Source organism: Schistocerca americana, chromosome 1, assembly GCF_021461395.2.
Source record: "Schistocerca americana isolate TAMUIC-IGC-003095 chromosome 1, iqSchAmer2.1, whole genome shotgun sequence".
NCBI classification, from domain to species: domain Eukaryota; kingdom Metazoa; phylum Arthropoda; class Insecta; order Orthoptera; family Acrididae; genus Schistocerca; species Schistocerca americana.
Window position 1 is genome coordinate 781723182 of NC_060119.1, and position 14491 is coordinate 781737672.

Here is a 14491-nt window from a genome sequence, read left to right on the forward strand (position 1 = left end):
GCGGAGGTATAGCTGTCGATAGATGTAAGCGCATTTACAGGACGTGACGTGACGGACAGTGTGAATACATCCTGGCATGATCGTACCACAGTCTAGCATATACAGTCGCGACGCTCACTGCTGTGAAAATTGTTACCATTGGACAGTTGGTGCGACGCTAGCGTCCCAAGCGATGAGAAAGCATGCGTAAAAGTAAAAGTGGATATTAATCATTTTTCTAGTTAGTTAGCGAAGTAGTTATTAAATTTTAGCGTTTCGAGCGTTATTAAATTCTCAAGAGACACAAATGATAATGAAATACATGTGAAACAGCCGAATCTCCTTGATTCAGTAACGTAAGCTACAACTTAATGAGGGAGAAATACTTTCGAATATGTGCATGATTGCATCTTACTCCACTGAAATCACGAAAATCTAAACACTTATTTCATGCATTAGGAAAATATATTTCTTTTGTTGTCCATATTATTACAGGCACTTTCCTTGACATGTAAGAACTTTTTAGGGAGCGTAATGTTTCGCGCAATGTTAAATCTTACTCGAGTTTTTAATACATACATTTTGTGTAAATGTAATTACTTTTGTTTCTAAAGTGAATGTGTTGAACATTCTTGCCATTTGTGTCTTCGATGCAATGACAATTATAAAATTGGTTTCTTCGGTGTTGGAAACAGTTTTATGGCTTTTGTTCTTTTATTATCACGTCTGTGTCTTTTTTTCCTTCATCTACAGTTGTGGTAGCTTTACTGGTACGTTAAAAACAATGTAGTTCTTTCATTCCATCTATGTTCCAAATTCACTGATTTGACTGGAATTGTTGCGAAGAAAACTTAACGTTTCTGAGTAGATGTATGACGCCTTTCAGAAAAACATCGTGTCTTCTGCTGTTTACCAGCAAATTTTGTTCTTATAGAACACGACCTTCCCCAGTAAATATCTGTAAGTTACAAGAATTTTTGCAAATTATTGCGCTGCAATGGTTTGTAAAAACCATTGTACACACCAAAATAAACATTTACATTTAAGTTGCGCTTTCACAAGATCACGCCGAACTTAATGATTTAATTTCCTGGACGCTTGGCGCGTTCCAATCGCAGCGCGTAGCAAAAACGAGACGGAGTGTCGCGACTGTTATGTTAGATTGAGACAGCACTGTGACGTGATGTTACGGAATGTATGAATTAGCGCCTGTCATTTCTTGTTTGTACTAGACTTCCGACTCACTGTAAACTTATTACTAATGTAAAATTCATACCAGAAAGAAATATTAAAAATATAACGTTCTCTGGTTGAAAATCAGTCAATTTGACACAACCGAAGTTTTCGTCTGCTACCTTGTGCCCACGTATACAAACACGGATTTCTTTCGATACGGAGCACTTTGGCAACTCTGCTGAAGACGCATCTTTGAATGATTCAATACTGTGACGTGCAGCTGAGCCATGTGGTTGGTGTAAATATAAACATTAACAGTAGTGGAAGAAAACTGTTTTCGAAGAAGGACGAAAATGCCAACAATCGGTATCAAACGCGACTGGCTCTTCGAAGCTCTTGGAGAGAAATACAGTAAGTAACAGCGGACGATAAAAATTTTCTGCTTGGAAATGTCAGTACCTTGGTCAATATTTTGCTAGCCACCGGTATGTCATTGACATGAAATCGGACGATTTGCGCCGCTCAGTATAACAGAACGGCTGTTTTTCGAAGACATTATATCTTGCTACTGCGACATCGAAGTAAGTGTGGGATTTTCAAGATGCATGAGTACTTCATACACAGAATCAGTTATTTATTATTGTTCAACATAATGATTCACTCGTACCCCACAGATTACGTGTCGCTGGTTCATATCACAAATTATTTCTGTGCAAAAATGGTTTGTGTATTCTATCGGTATTCGCCCACTAAAACCACATAAATTATAAATTGTCATAAGTCATTTGACTACCAGTGCTGAATGAAATCATACCTATCCATGCATTACGATCTACGGCCGTATGCATCTTTGTTGTTCTTTCAAATCAACAACCCTCCAGTTTATTTACTTTCCTAGTCAGGCACTCATTGTTTTGATCTGTGTTATATACAAAACCTCATTAACTTGTTTACTTATTTCGTTGTGTATTTGTTTAATTTTCCTTTCAGTGTGTTAACTGTTCATTATTTTAATCATTCTGTCGATGATTTTCAAGTCTACTTTCAAAGTTTCCATGTTATGTTGTTCCATTAGTTGTTGAAGTTTATTAATTTGTTTGTAGTAGTAAACTGTCATAATGATTATTGTTCAGGTACATATGTTCTATTAACACTAAGTCCTTACCCTTTGCACCAGTTTCACTTGATAAGCTACATGTGCCTTCTGGGATATGCCAAGTTGCAGAAATATAAATTTTCCTTTGGTCAGTTCCTCCTCTTTCAAGACTTCTTTGTTTTCTGCAGTGGTGTCTCTTCCCCGCATTCAGCAGTTATGTCATTTAATGAAGTGATGTTTGCGATTTCATCCATTCTACTATGTTGCACCAAAGTTGGCGTCCTTGTGTTTGTGTCTGCATTTGTATGTCACTATGATGTCATACTCCTGAAGCCTCAGTGCCCATCTCACCAGTCAACCCAACATATACTTCGAGACAGTCAGCCAGCATAGGGATGATGGCCTGTCAAAAAGCTAAATGGTTTGCCAAATAAATTTTAGACTCGTAGAGGATGTTTAGAGTTATGAAGGCAATTTTTTCGTAGTCTGCATTGACAACCTTGATCTGCCAATAGCCCGTGTGGGTGTCCATAGTTAAGAAACTTCGCTCCTTTCAATTAGTTCAGGCTATCGTCATTGCGCAGCAATGGATAATCTTTCTTCATGGTTTTGTTGATTTGTTGGTAGTTGATATAGAAATGCTATGTGCCATCCTGCTTCTTCATCAGGGCACAGGAGAGGACCACATACTCCCTCAAGATTCATTGATGTTATCTTCCATCATCTTCTCCTCTTCCTTCCAGATTATTCATCGTTCAGTGGGTGACACATATGAGCGGTGACTAGTTGATGGATGATCCCCAGTATAGGTAGGATGTTTTACTGTGGGTTACTTGGTCTGTCTTTTTTTCCATACTGGATCTGAAAGCATCCAAAAATTGACACAGAGTGGCTGTCTCTCACTGATGGTGTTCTTCGGCCAGGCCAGATCTTACTGACAATTTGACAGTAGCTTCCTCCCCTATGTTGTCTGTAGTGGTAGTAGAGCATGATTCTTCATAGATGATACTAAGCTGCCAGTCCTGGACTGATTTGGCGATCCCTATGCACATACCCTTAGGAATGAATTGTTGATGCTCATGACAATTAGTGATTCAAAGTTATTCTTGACCATCCACAGTAATTATGATAATCACTGGTTTGTAGTTTACCTTTGTGAGCATCAGTAGTTTATTTGCAGTTGACAAAAGCATCACAGTTCAGCTGAGCACTTCAATTGGTGACTGGAATTCCTCCTGTTGATGATTCGGGAGGACGAATGTTCAATCCCGCGTCCGGCCATGCTGATTTAGGTTTTCCGTGATTTCCCTAAATCGTTCCAGGCAAATGCCAGGATGGTTCCTTTCAAAGGGCACGGCCGACTTCCTTCCCTGTCCTTCCCTAATCTGATGAGACCGATGACCCTGCTGTCTGGTCTCCTTCCCCAAACAACCCAACCCAACCCCTCCTGCTGATGGTGGGATAACAATGTCTTCAGTGGTAAAACCTAATGCAGAACAATCTTCATTATGAGTCCTTGTTGGAATAGTTTTGTCAATCTGGAGCTTAGACCTTCCTGTCTATGGCTGCTTGTGAAGCTTGCAAGAAGCGTCCCATCTAAGATAACATTATATCTACTTTCTGTTAAAATGAGAGATTCGAAGGGCTGTGTTCCGTCATCGATAGTTATTCATGCAGTACGGTTCCTGTCAGCTGGACATATTTCTCATTTGTGGCTTTCAGTACAGTCACTTTCACATCATGTAATACAGTCTTGTTTAGCTGATGACGATAAGCATCTGACATTACAGAAAAGGAAGCTCCTGAGTTGAGTAGCACTCATACAGGTTGGCTATTGGTGACATTTCCTGACATCTTGGTGTCTGCCATCATGAAGGGTTTGCATCTGTGCTGCCACACCGCCGTAGATGGTTGCCTTGTTCAGTTTCCTGAAGTCAGTGGCTAGGTGAGCGGCTGGTACCTCTGCACGGCAACCTGTTGAAGAGCGATCTTATCCAGGGTACAGTAATAGGCTTTGTCACAGGTCGACTGTAATTGTCTGTAGATATCTGGCATTAATAAGACTGATCTCTGGTGGTATAATAGTTGTGGAAAATTCGTTTTCTTTATATGCGGTAGCATGCAGTGTTTCCTGGGGTCTATAGTGGAAACGTACCTGCTTGTTGTCCTCTGGCATCTAAATGTCTGTTCTTCTGTGGGCCATAGTACTTGGCAGAGGAGTTGGTTACAGTTGCATTGGTTGGATGTTTGTTTGTTGTTTGATAGTTGCAGCATAAACTCAAGTAGGCAGAATCCATTCTTCATGGAACATTCGACTAATTATGAAAATTGGTGTTAACGATCAATAAGCCTATTCTTTGATGCGTCGAGTTGACATTCATGGCTGTTGGCTCGTATGTACTCAATCTGACACTTCTGGTTGCCATACAGTGCTGTATGTCTTCTCTCACTATCTGGTGTATGGGAGAGGTGAGCTCATGGACCACCAACTGCCATAGTGACCACATTCAGCAGATGGTCATACCTCTTCCATCCAGCTCTTTTCTGGTGTCTTTCTTCTGTTTAGTGGCACCACTTGATGAATTCCTCTGTTATTGACGTCCTTTGCCAAAGAGCTTAAGTACATATCTTCTGTGCCCCCTTTTAATCGGCTGTGAGATTTTGTCAGTGTCTGTCATATTCGTATTCGTGATGTGGTATAGGACCAAAACATTCTGTGTGTACAACTGTTTCATTTTCCAAAGATGAGACCTGTTCTTTAATTTCTTGTTAACTAAGGAAACTTGCTGTTGATTGTCACGAAACATTTTCTTCAGTTCAGCCCAGAATTTGTCCCAGTTGTTGAGCTTCCCTTCATTGTTTGTGAACCACTGATGGTGTGAGCCATTAAAATTAAAGGACACGTTTTCTGAACACACTGTGTTGTCTCACCAGTTGTATTTGGCAATTCAGTCGAATCCTTTCAACCATCTTGTTGGTTCCTGACCAGCCTTTCCGGAGAACACTAATGGATGCCTGATGTGCAGCTGACTTACTGCTGGTTTGGAATTCACCTGTCTCCTGAATATATAGATCTGAGGACCATGTTCTGCTTGCATTCTGTTTCTTGTCCATGTAGGTGATGGTTTTTCCATTGCCTAGTTGGAGTCACGGTGATGTAGGTGTTCTGAAGTACCCGGTATCTACACCAAACTACATCATGTCAAAACTGCAATCAAGTCTAAATCTGAAGGCAAAGTCATCATTGAAGTAGAACACTTGAGAGCTCAAAGCATGTTGATTACCGACGCCATTGTACAGCCAGAACAGAACTGACCTCCTGGATGGAGAATGCTGCTGTTTATAAAAACATCGTCCAATATTCCAGAATATGTAAACAATACAACATAAGATATTTCAAGAACCTTCCAGAAGTGATAAATACTAAATAACAAATAATTGCAGTTGGTCTGGTATCAACTGGCAACCTGCAGGTGCCAGCCAGCAGTGCTAACTAATACGCCATGCTGCATGTGTCACATCTTGCAACAATATTTTCAGTGTAATATAAGTGCTACAGAGCTTCCAGTGGCAGCAGATATTCTTCCATAATCATGAAGCCAAGTCAGGAGACAGCTCTTATGAGAGAAATGCCATACTATCAGTAGGAGGAAGGAGATAATCAGTGAGAATACCTGTATTGCAGTCGAAAGTCATCAACAACAAGACAAAGGAAGAAGGGGAAGGGGAGAGATTTCTGAAACCGATGTCAACACTTCAGCAGTATTTGAATGGTTACAGCAGTGACATAGAAGAGTGTAAGATACTAGCACAGTTGAAGTCTGTCTTCATATATTTACAGCACACACTTCGAGCCTTCAGATTCCTCGTTTGTTAGCGTGTATGAGGTTTATAGGAATGACGACCTCAATAGTGAAAAGACAAATCATAGAGTATTGTTATCTTCATGTGAATCTCACCACACTTAGCACTTGACTACAAGCTATGGCTGTATCACTACATATTTTACATCTAATAACAGTATGCTGTGTTTACTTGCCCCATCATATTGATAGTGAAGTGCACACAGACTTCATTCAAGAACTTCTCCAACAATTTCTCATATTTGGATATGTTAGAACTCAATGTACTTTGAGGCTCTTCCACCACCTACAGCCGGAGTCAAGTTTTAGAAAACCTGCTTCTGTTGGAAGACTTGTCTTCTAACTGCTGGTAAAATGAGACATTTCAGCACTGCGTGGGGATCATTCTCCAACATAGGGACTTCACAACCTACCTTTGCAGATGCTGCTTATGAGAAGTGATACTGACTTAAAGTGTAGTGACCAGTTCCTTATTCTTATTCACCCAAAACAAGGGGCAGTATCTAACTCGGAGAGCAGTGACAGCAGCAAAAATAGGTATTCGGGGAAACTAACTGGATGCTGTACAGCCAGCTGCCTGTGATGAACATCATGGCAGTATTTAGAGTGGGTCTACTGTGTGACATAGATCTTCCACAAAGCTACTGATGCAACCATCCTGAAATCAGGATCTTATTTTAGGAGACAGCCAGGTCTGTGGTGAAACAGCAATTGCCAGTGAACACTGAGTAGCAGGAGAGTGTTGCTGTGAAGACTCAGAAACAGTACATCTGCAATATTTTGAGTAAAGAGAAAGGCTAAAGCTGCCATCATGATTGGCCTTTAGTAGACATGGTTCTGTTGGAGGTGGTATGCCTTAACTTTCCTCTCATCTGTGGACTGACTTACCTAACCAGTTATAGGGGGACCTACCGCTTGACATGGATTCCGAACTACAGAGCCGGTCAGCATTTTTCACTTGAACAGACATCGATAAAGGTAAAAGAAATGATAAGTGACAAAGTAAATATCTTGGGCGTGACTGACGATTGAACACAAGACCTTTGGTTGATTAGTTAGTTCATAACTTTGTTAGTTATTTAGTTAGTGAATTACATGTTCCATAGATCGTTTGAATGTTTCTTTTATTTAAATGATGTGGAATGAGTCGGTTTACAGGTATACTTGATGCATGATTATCGTTAAGATTAAGGAACATATTAATCTGCATTAATAACTGGATCCACAGCTACCAGTTTTACTATTGAGTCAGTTTTTAGTAGCTGAGGCTAAATCCAGTAAGACTGAAGAGGCCAAAACCATATTAATTACTGGAGCCATAGTCTGCCACTATTACTACTGAGTCAGTTTTTAGTAAATCAAAGAAGATTAAAGCGACCAAAACATCGATGTATGTGGTGTATGAACCGTCCCACTTCCTCAACAAAAGCATACTAACCATTAAGGAGGATTTCTGGGAGAGTATGATTGTCTACTCACTGCTGTACAACTTTCTATTTTGCACTACAGGAGTTATTGCCCAGACGGTGATAGAACCATCAGATCAGCTATATCAGCTGAAGTCCCAATGATACCTTATCTGGGACAGATATGCATTTCTGCACTCAACATTACTGGTGTAGGCCTGTTCAATAGCCCTTGATGAGTAGTAATCGGCTGAAATCCAGGTGGTGGCAGGAAGTTTCACCTTGTATTTGGCCACCAAAGTGAGGAGAGGTAGTGATGTAAGATTCTTGATCAGCAGGCTTTGTTCCGGTATCTTGCATTGAAGTCCATACATCTCTGCAGTGTACAATAAAGTGCTTGACACTCTTGATGGTGGTCCATCTTTGGGATGGATATGTTAATCTTGGAGGCCCACTTTTTTCCGGCCTAGAGGAGTAGACTGTGTGTTGGCACTGGGTTTCACCCTACCCCTTCTCTTATCAATAACAACACAAACTTGACTCTACACTATATACATACACCCATTACTGTCATGTACACTCATCTGATACACATTCATTACTGTCATTTGCATTCATCTGATACTTCTAAACACAACTTTCATACTTTCATGTATGGGGAAGAAAACACTTTCCAATTAGGTGACTGAACAACTTATCATCTCTGAGCCAACAATGTTGTGTGACTCTAACTTCTTTGTGACAAATAAGATTCAATACAGCATAAAATGATTAAGAAAGAGGGGGGAAAGGCATTTACACATATAATGAAAATATAATATTTTTTATTTATTTATTCGGGTGAACTTATGCATTGCAATAAATAAATTAAAAATTACAATAAACTTTTAAAAACCTAAAAAAAGGAACAGAATGTCTATTTTGTTCATTGCACTTTTTTTTTTATTGCAGATGTAGGTCACCATTGGCCAGTCATGCCATGTCCATTAAGCAAAAAGAATGTGATTCATAATTAATTCTAGTTTAATGAGACTGCTACTGAGAATTGCTTCATGTGGGCAATTTTACAGTAGGCACAGTTCAGATGGAGTTTTGTACCATGCCACATGGACTGCAAGTTTGATGACATCTCACCACTTTCCTGGTGTACATGTCACCATCTGTGCTTTTCTGTGTGACAGGTATGTGCTCTGTAAGATACTTCTACTACTGAACAGATTGAATCTTATTCAAATAATATAGTGGAATGCAGATGGGTGACGTCTTCAGCAATTGCTGATATTTTGACGTGTGCACATCCAGTCATTTTAAAGGCACAAATGCAGTCTCCTAAGTTATTTGAAAATTTTATACATCGGGAGATTCTCAAGTTTTTCACTGAGTGGTTCTTATCTGCAAGTCATGTGTCTTCAATGTTTTCGGGTCACATCAGTTGGCATCGGCAGAGTTTCAGACAGAATGTTCCAGTGGGTCTCAAAAGGAATCACAGTGTTGTCCAAGAAGATCTCAAAATGTCTCCTTGCTCTCTGCCCATGAGCTTATAAAAGCACGGTGCGTACCACTTTCTCCTCTCTCGGAGTGTCAAATCAGGATTGTTCATGCATTTGGGCAGAATTGTTTCGTTATTACTGTTGTTCTTTCTTCTCCAGTCTTTTTCCTCTCACTATCAACATATGCAGAAAGTATTCCCAACTTCACTAAACTGCTTCCACATTCTTTATGTTTTTTTTTTTTTTCTCCTGGTGAAGACTGGAAGTCAGATTCCTGTGGTAATTACTTGCTTGAAGCTAGTGATCCATCCCTTTGAAGTTTGAAAATCCTGCTGCCCAGCTTATTGCAAACGTCTGCCACCAACTGTTACACCTTGCGTCTATTTCTGAAGACTGTATTGAATTAACATGAAAATCAGCTTATAGAATTTTAAGTTGTTATATGACATTGTGGGATATGGCTAATCATGGCCAGAGTGTGGCAGACTGTTCCATTGCTTGAATCTCCTTGTTAATTGTTGGAGCATTGTACTTGTGATTGACAGTCATTGGTTGTGAGGAGAGGAATTTTAATTATGTACTGTGGCATTCACTGCACAGACCCATTCATTACAAGTACGATGCACCTCCACAGCCTGTGATCAAAAGAGCTCACCTTGCTGCTTTTAACAGAAATTAGACTGATGCTACCCATTATTTTGACTCAAGGAAAGGAAGCCATTTTAAGAATGTGCCCTGAAATAGAGTATTTGTACTTGAAACACATTCTTCTCTACAGTCTACCACCACCCTTATAAGGAATGTTCTATGGGAATATACAGTTGTTGTAGAAATTTACAGTATTCTAAATTTCAGCAGAGGTATTGCAGCGTGCAAAGAATTTACGCACACCCCAGTGGCAGAGGAGGAGGAGGACTGGGTAGGAAGAGTGGGTAGGTAGTAGTAGTACCATATGCACACATGCATTTAATGGCTCAAGTAAAGAAATAGTAGGAAAGACAGCAGCTTTTACTCTTAACTTTGACTGTTCAACATTGGCAGAATACCATAAAGGAGGGTTTACCTATCAAAGTTATAACCCTCTGTCTCAGATCCCACACTTTGTTGCAATTATCAGAAGTCCAGACCCACAGCAATTGAATATGGAGACAAAGGAATATGTGGACAATGTGAATCAATTGCACATTAGCCGGGAACACCCCGTGTGTTTTGTGTTAATTTCTCTGATAGTTGCTCAGTGTGGAGCAAGGACTGTCTTGCATTTGCTTGGAAGCAAAAAAATTAAGGATTGAAAATCATTGAACAAATACATCATGTTAAAGCATGGAAGGCATTTAAAGCAGTTCAGTCTGTAGTGTAACCTACGTCATTTACCTTGACACTCAAGTAAATCTTCACAAAGGCATATAGTGCCACATAGACAGAAATTGATATTGCTGTAAATACTACCTGTATGACCTACAACAGAAATTCCACACTTCCCAGCAAGGAATTTAGAAACCACCATAATTAAAACAAAAGTTAACATTAAGTATAAAAAGCGTCTGGTGTGGAATCACCACCTTATGCTAGCTCAACTATTGCTATGTTAACTTGTACCTCCTCTCTCTAATAAAAGAAAGTGTTGGCCAGGAAACGTAAACATAAAAAGGGTGAGAACAAGCTAGCAGGAATCTACAGTAGACAGATGCAACTACAAAATGGAACTTGATGTACATAACATGGAATCATAAAGTGTTGAAAGCACTTTCTTCCAACACTGTAGACTCACCATCTAGACAGCTTTCATTATGCAGTAAAATGTAAATGGATTCAGAATGTGGGTGGGAGCATTGAAACTCTTTGCTTGTGGAAGACCATTATACATGTGTCTCTGGGAGGCACAATTTAAAGATACTAATCTACCAATTATATGTGGAAAAAATCTTCACAAAATGAATGAGCTGGGTGGTGATAGTGCCAAAGATGGAATTGTTGTGTTTGCTGATGACACCTACCACATCTCACCAATCTTTCTCTCTTGCTTGCACAAACACATGTCCCTCCCGTGACACCCCTCCCCCCCCCCCCCCCCTCCCACAAACCTGTGTTAATACACTAACAACTACCCTCTTATATTATTTAGTTCCTACTTGCACTAGAGAACCAACTAGTCACTCACTACTGGAATGTGTACCGAAATAAAGAGATATTTTAGTGTGTCCCAAATTGGCTGGTCAATCCAGTATTTGTCTGTGACTAATAGACCTTTGTTATCATTTTGTTTTTATTTGAAATATTTATTTATTTGAATCAAAAGCAAATTCAGTATATCATAATTATGATTAAAAACAAAAGAGAGAAATAATTACTAAGCTACACTATTGTTACCCAAAATCTCGCAACATCAGTTTTACAGAACCACACAATCACTTGAGAATGGTGTAGAAGACTGAAACTAGTTGTGACCAAATAAAATTAATACAGCAAAAGTGCAAAATGTCGCAGTCTTTTAATAAATTCATTGCCTTGGTACCCACTATGAAAAAAAAGAAATGGAAAACAAAGAACCACACATCAGTTATACTTGGAGTCACAAGCAGGTCATCATCTTCTGTGCAAGACACAGGGAATAGCTGACAGACCAGTATGTTTTTCATGGTGTGTTCGTCTCCATAGTCACTTTTGGTGGTATCCACAGAGAAGTACCATTTCTGGAGGCTAGTCCTGGATCTTACAATTCCAGACTGAAGCCAGTTGAGTGGCCTCCACATGATCCAGCTCTGTTCATATCCAGGTGGGATGGTCTCTTAAGGAGGTGGTCAGGTTCACTTATTCTGGAATCAAGAAATGCACATTTTTTCCCCCTTGTTGTAGCTGCAATACTGAATTAGTCTTGATGTAACTTTTTATGGGTCTCAGATTTCAGGCTACTGGAATGTGTCTGTATAATGGATGGTTTTGTTGATAAACCTGGTTGTTCTTTCCACATTAGCAGCTACTTCATTACAAATATCTGGTGGCGCTATGCCTGCGAACTTGTAAAGTTTTACAAATGGCATAGGTTCCAAACATCCAATAGTAAGTGTACATATTTTGTTTATTGCCCTGCTGATTTGGTCAAAAGACTTTTTTTTTTCTTTACTTTCCAAGCACCAATATTATCAGTGTGCTCAAATACTTGCTGATGTATGAACATTGTTTTATCTGAATTGTCCTTAATCACCTGTGTCATTCACCCCTTGCTGTGGGCTCCACATTGTGGAATGGAAAATACTGAAATTACATCCAGACATTCCTTTGGAAAAAAGTGCAGCTGGTTAATGTTCATGGATTGCAGGAATGCAGTCACATTAATGTCATCAGAAATGAAAGTGGTTGACTGAAGAAACGTTGTACCACAAAAGGCTCAGCTACAAACAACAAACCCAAAATGTAGTTGTTTTATAATGTACCTGCTAATTTCCTTTTTTAATATTGTTCTATTGTAATAGCACCTTTTGAAACAGAAGTAAATTAAATTTTCTTCTTTCAGTTGTGAAGTGGCACATTTTTATTTTTTTTCTATCTACGGTGGTGGTGAAAATCCTTGGTGGAACTGCAGAGTCAGAAAAGTGAAACTGGCCTGAACCATATAGCAATGCACATAAATGTATGTGTATTCTGTAACAAAACAATGGAAATTCCAAGATAGAATAACAAAAATATTATGAAAAGGGCAGATTGCTTCTCAGAACATAAATGAGGTGTTGGTCACAGGCAGGCACTATGAAAAGATTGCTAAACATTTAAGCTTTTGGACAAAATGTCCTTCTTCAGAAATAGAACACACAAGCACAATTAATACATATGGCTGTTGTCTGTGGCCGCTGTGGCCCAACTTCGACTGCATTTGACCATCTGACAAGAGCAGCAGTCAGGGGTATGTGGGAGGTGGGATATCAGGGGAGGGGTGGAGAAGATGTGCTGCCTGTGACGGTGTGCAGGGACATGGTGGGGACAGGACAGGACTGGGAAGTGCAGCCAGGTGGCTGTGCTGGGGAGGGGAGTGGAAAAGGAAGAGGAGAGAAGTAAAGAATTGCAAAGAATGTAGGTGCATTGGCAGAATAGAAGGCATATAATAATTGAGCAGGAACAAAGAAGGGGGTAGATAATTGGAGGACGGGGGCTAATGAATGCTGAATCCAGGGATTATGGGAACGACGGGTAACATGTACGGAGGGTTCCCATCTGCACCATTCAGAAATGGTGGCATTGGTAAGGAGGATCCAGATGGCACAGGCTATGAAGCAGTCATGGAAAGAAGTGCATCTGTTGGGCAGCATGTTCAGCAACTGGGTGGTCCAGCTGTCTCCTGGTCAATGTTTGGCAGTGGTCTTAAAATGCAGACAGACCGCTAGTTGATAGACATGACTACACAGAATACAGTACAGTGGTTGCAGCTTAGTGTGTTGATCACATGGCAGCTTTCACAGGAAGCCCTGCCTTGAATGGGATAGGAGATACCTGTGACTGAACTGGAGTAGATAATAGTGGGAGTGCGTTTGGAACAGGTCTTGCTTCTAGGTATATTGCAAGGATATGAGTCATGACTCAAGGGGTTGGGAACAGGCATGGTGTAGGAGTGGATAAGTATATTGCCTAGGTTTGGTGGGTGGTGGAATACTGTTGTGGGAGGGATTGTGACAATAGTGGATAGGATATTCCTCATTTCAAGGAAAGACAAGATATAGTTGAAATCATGGCAGAGACTGTAATTCAGGCTCTAGTTGTATATGGTACTGAGATATGAAATAAATGCTCCTCTGTGGCCAGGCAGTGGGTATTTGGAAAGTGTTAAGGTTACTGGAGAGACAAGGCATGGGAGATGTGTTTCTAAACGAGGTTGGGAGGGTAATTTTGGTCTGTAGAGGCCTCAGTGAGACTATTTGCATATTTTGAGACAAACTGTTGGTCACTACAGATGCGATGATTACAAATGGCTAGGCTGTATTGAAGGCACTTGTTGGTATGGAATGGGTTCTAGTTGTCAAAGTGGAGGTATAGGTGGTGGTTCATATGTTTGATGTGGATGGAAGCACTGATGTAGCCATCCTTGAGGTTTGGGTCAACATTGAGGAAGGTAGGATGTTTGATTGAAGAGCATCAGGTTAAGTGAACTGGGGAGAAGGTTTTCAGGTTCTGCAGGAAGTGGATAGGGTGTTCTCACTGTCAGTCCAGATCACAAAAATGTCAATTGTGGATCTGAACCATGTGAGGCATTTGGGATTTTGGGCGATTAGGGAGCATTTCTGTGATAGCCCATGAATAGGTTGGTATAGGATGTTGCCATACAGGTGCTCATTGCTGTATCATGGATTTGTTTGTAGGTCACCAAAAAGGAGGTTCTATGTTTTTAGTTAGTTGGTCTTTAGGAAAGGTTGTGTAAAATAGCAGCAATGCCACTGCCGTTGGGGATGCTAGTGTAGAGGAAGGTAGCATTGACAGTGACGGGCAGAGTGG

General features: G+C 40.2%; 1 protein-coding gene across 2 annotated transcripts in view; it reads left to right on the forward strand.

The window, feature by feature from the left end:
* Positions 1-1402: 1402 nt before the first annotated feature.
* Positions 1403-14491, forward strand: part of LOC124612297 (phenylalanine--tRNA ligase beta subunit) — a 107029-nt gene continuing 93940 nt past the window's right edge. The window contains exon 1 of one of the 2 annotated variants that reach the window (XM_047140411.1): positions 1403-1566. In XM_047140411.1, coding sequence (XP_046996367.1) covers positions 1509-1566 — 58 coding nt within the window. In that variant the 5' untranslated portion in view covers positions 1403-1508. The remainder of the gene's footprint in view (positions 1567-14491) is intronic. The other variant, XM_047140419.1, reaches the window with a different exon arrangement.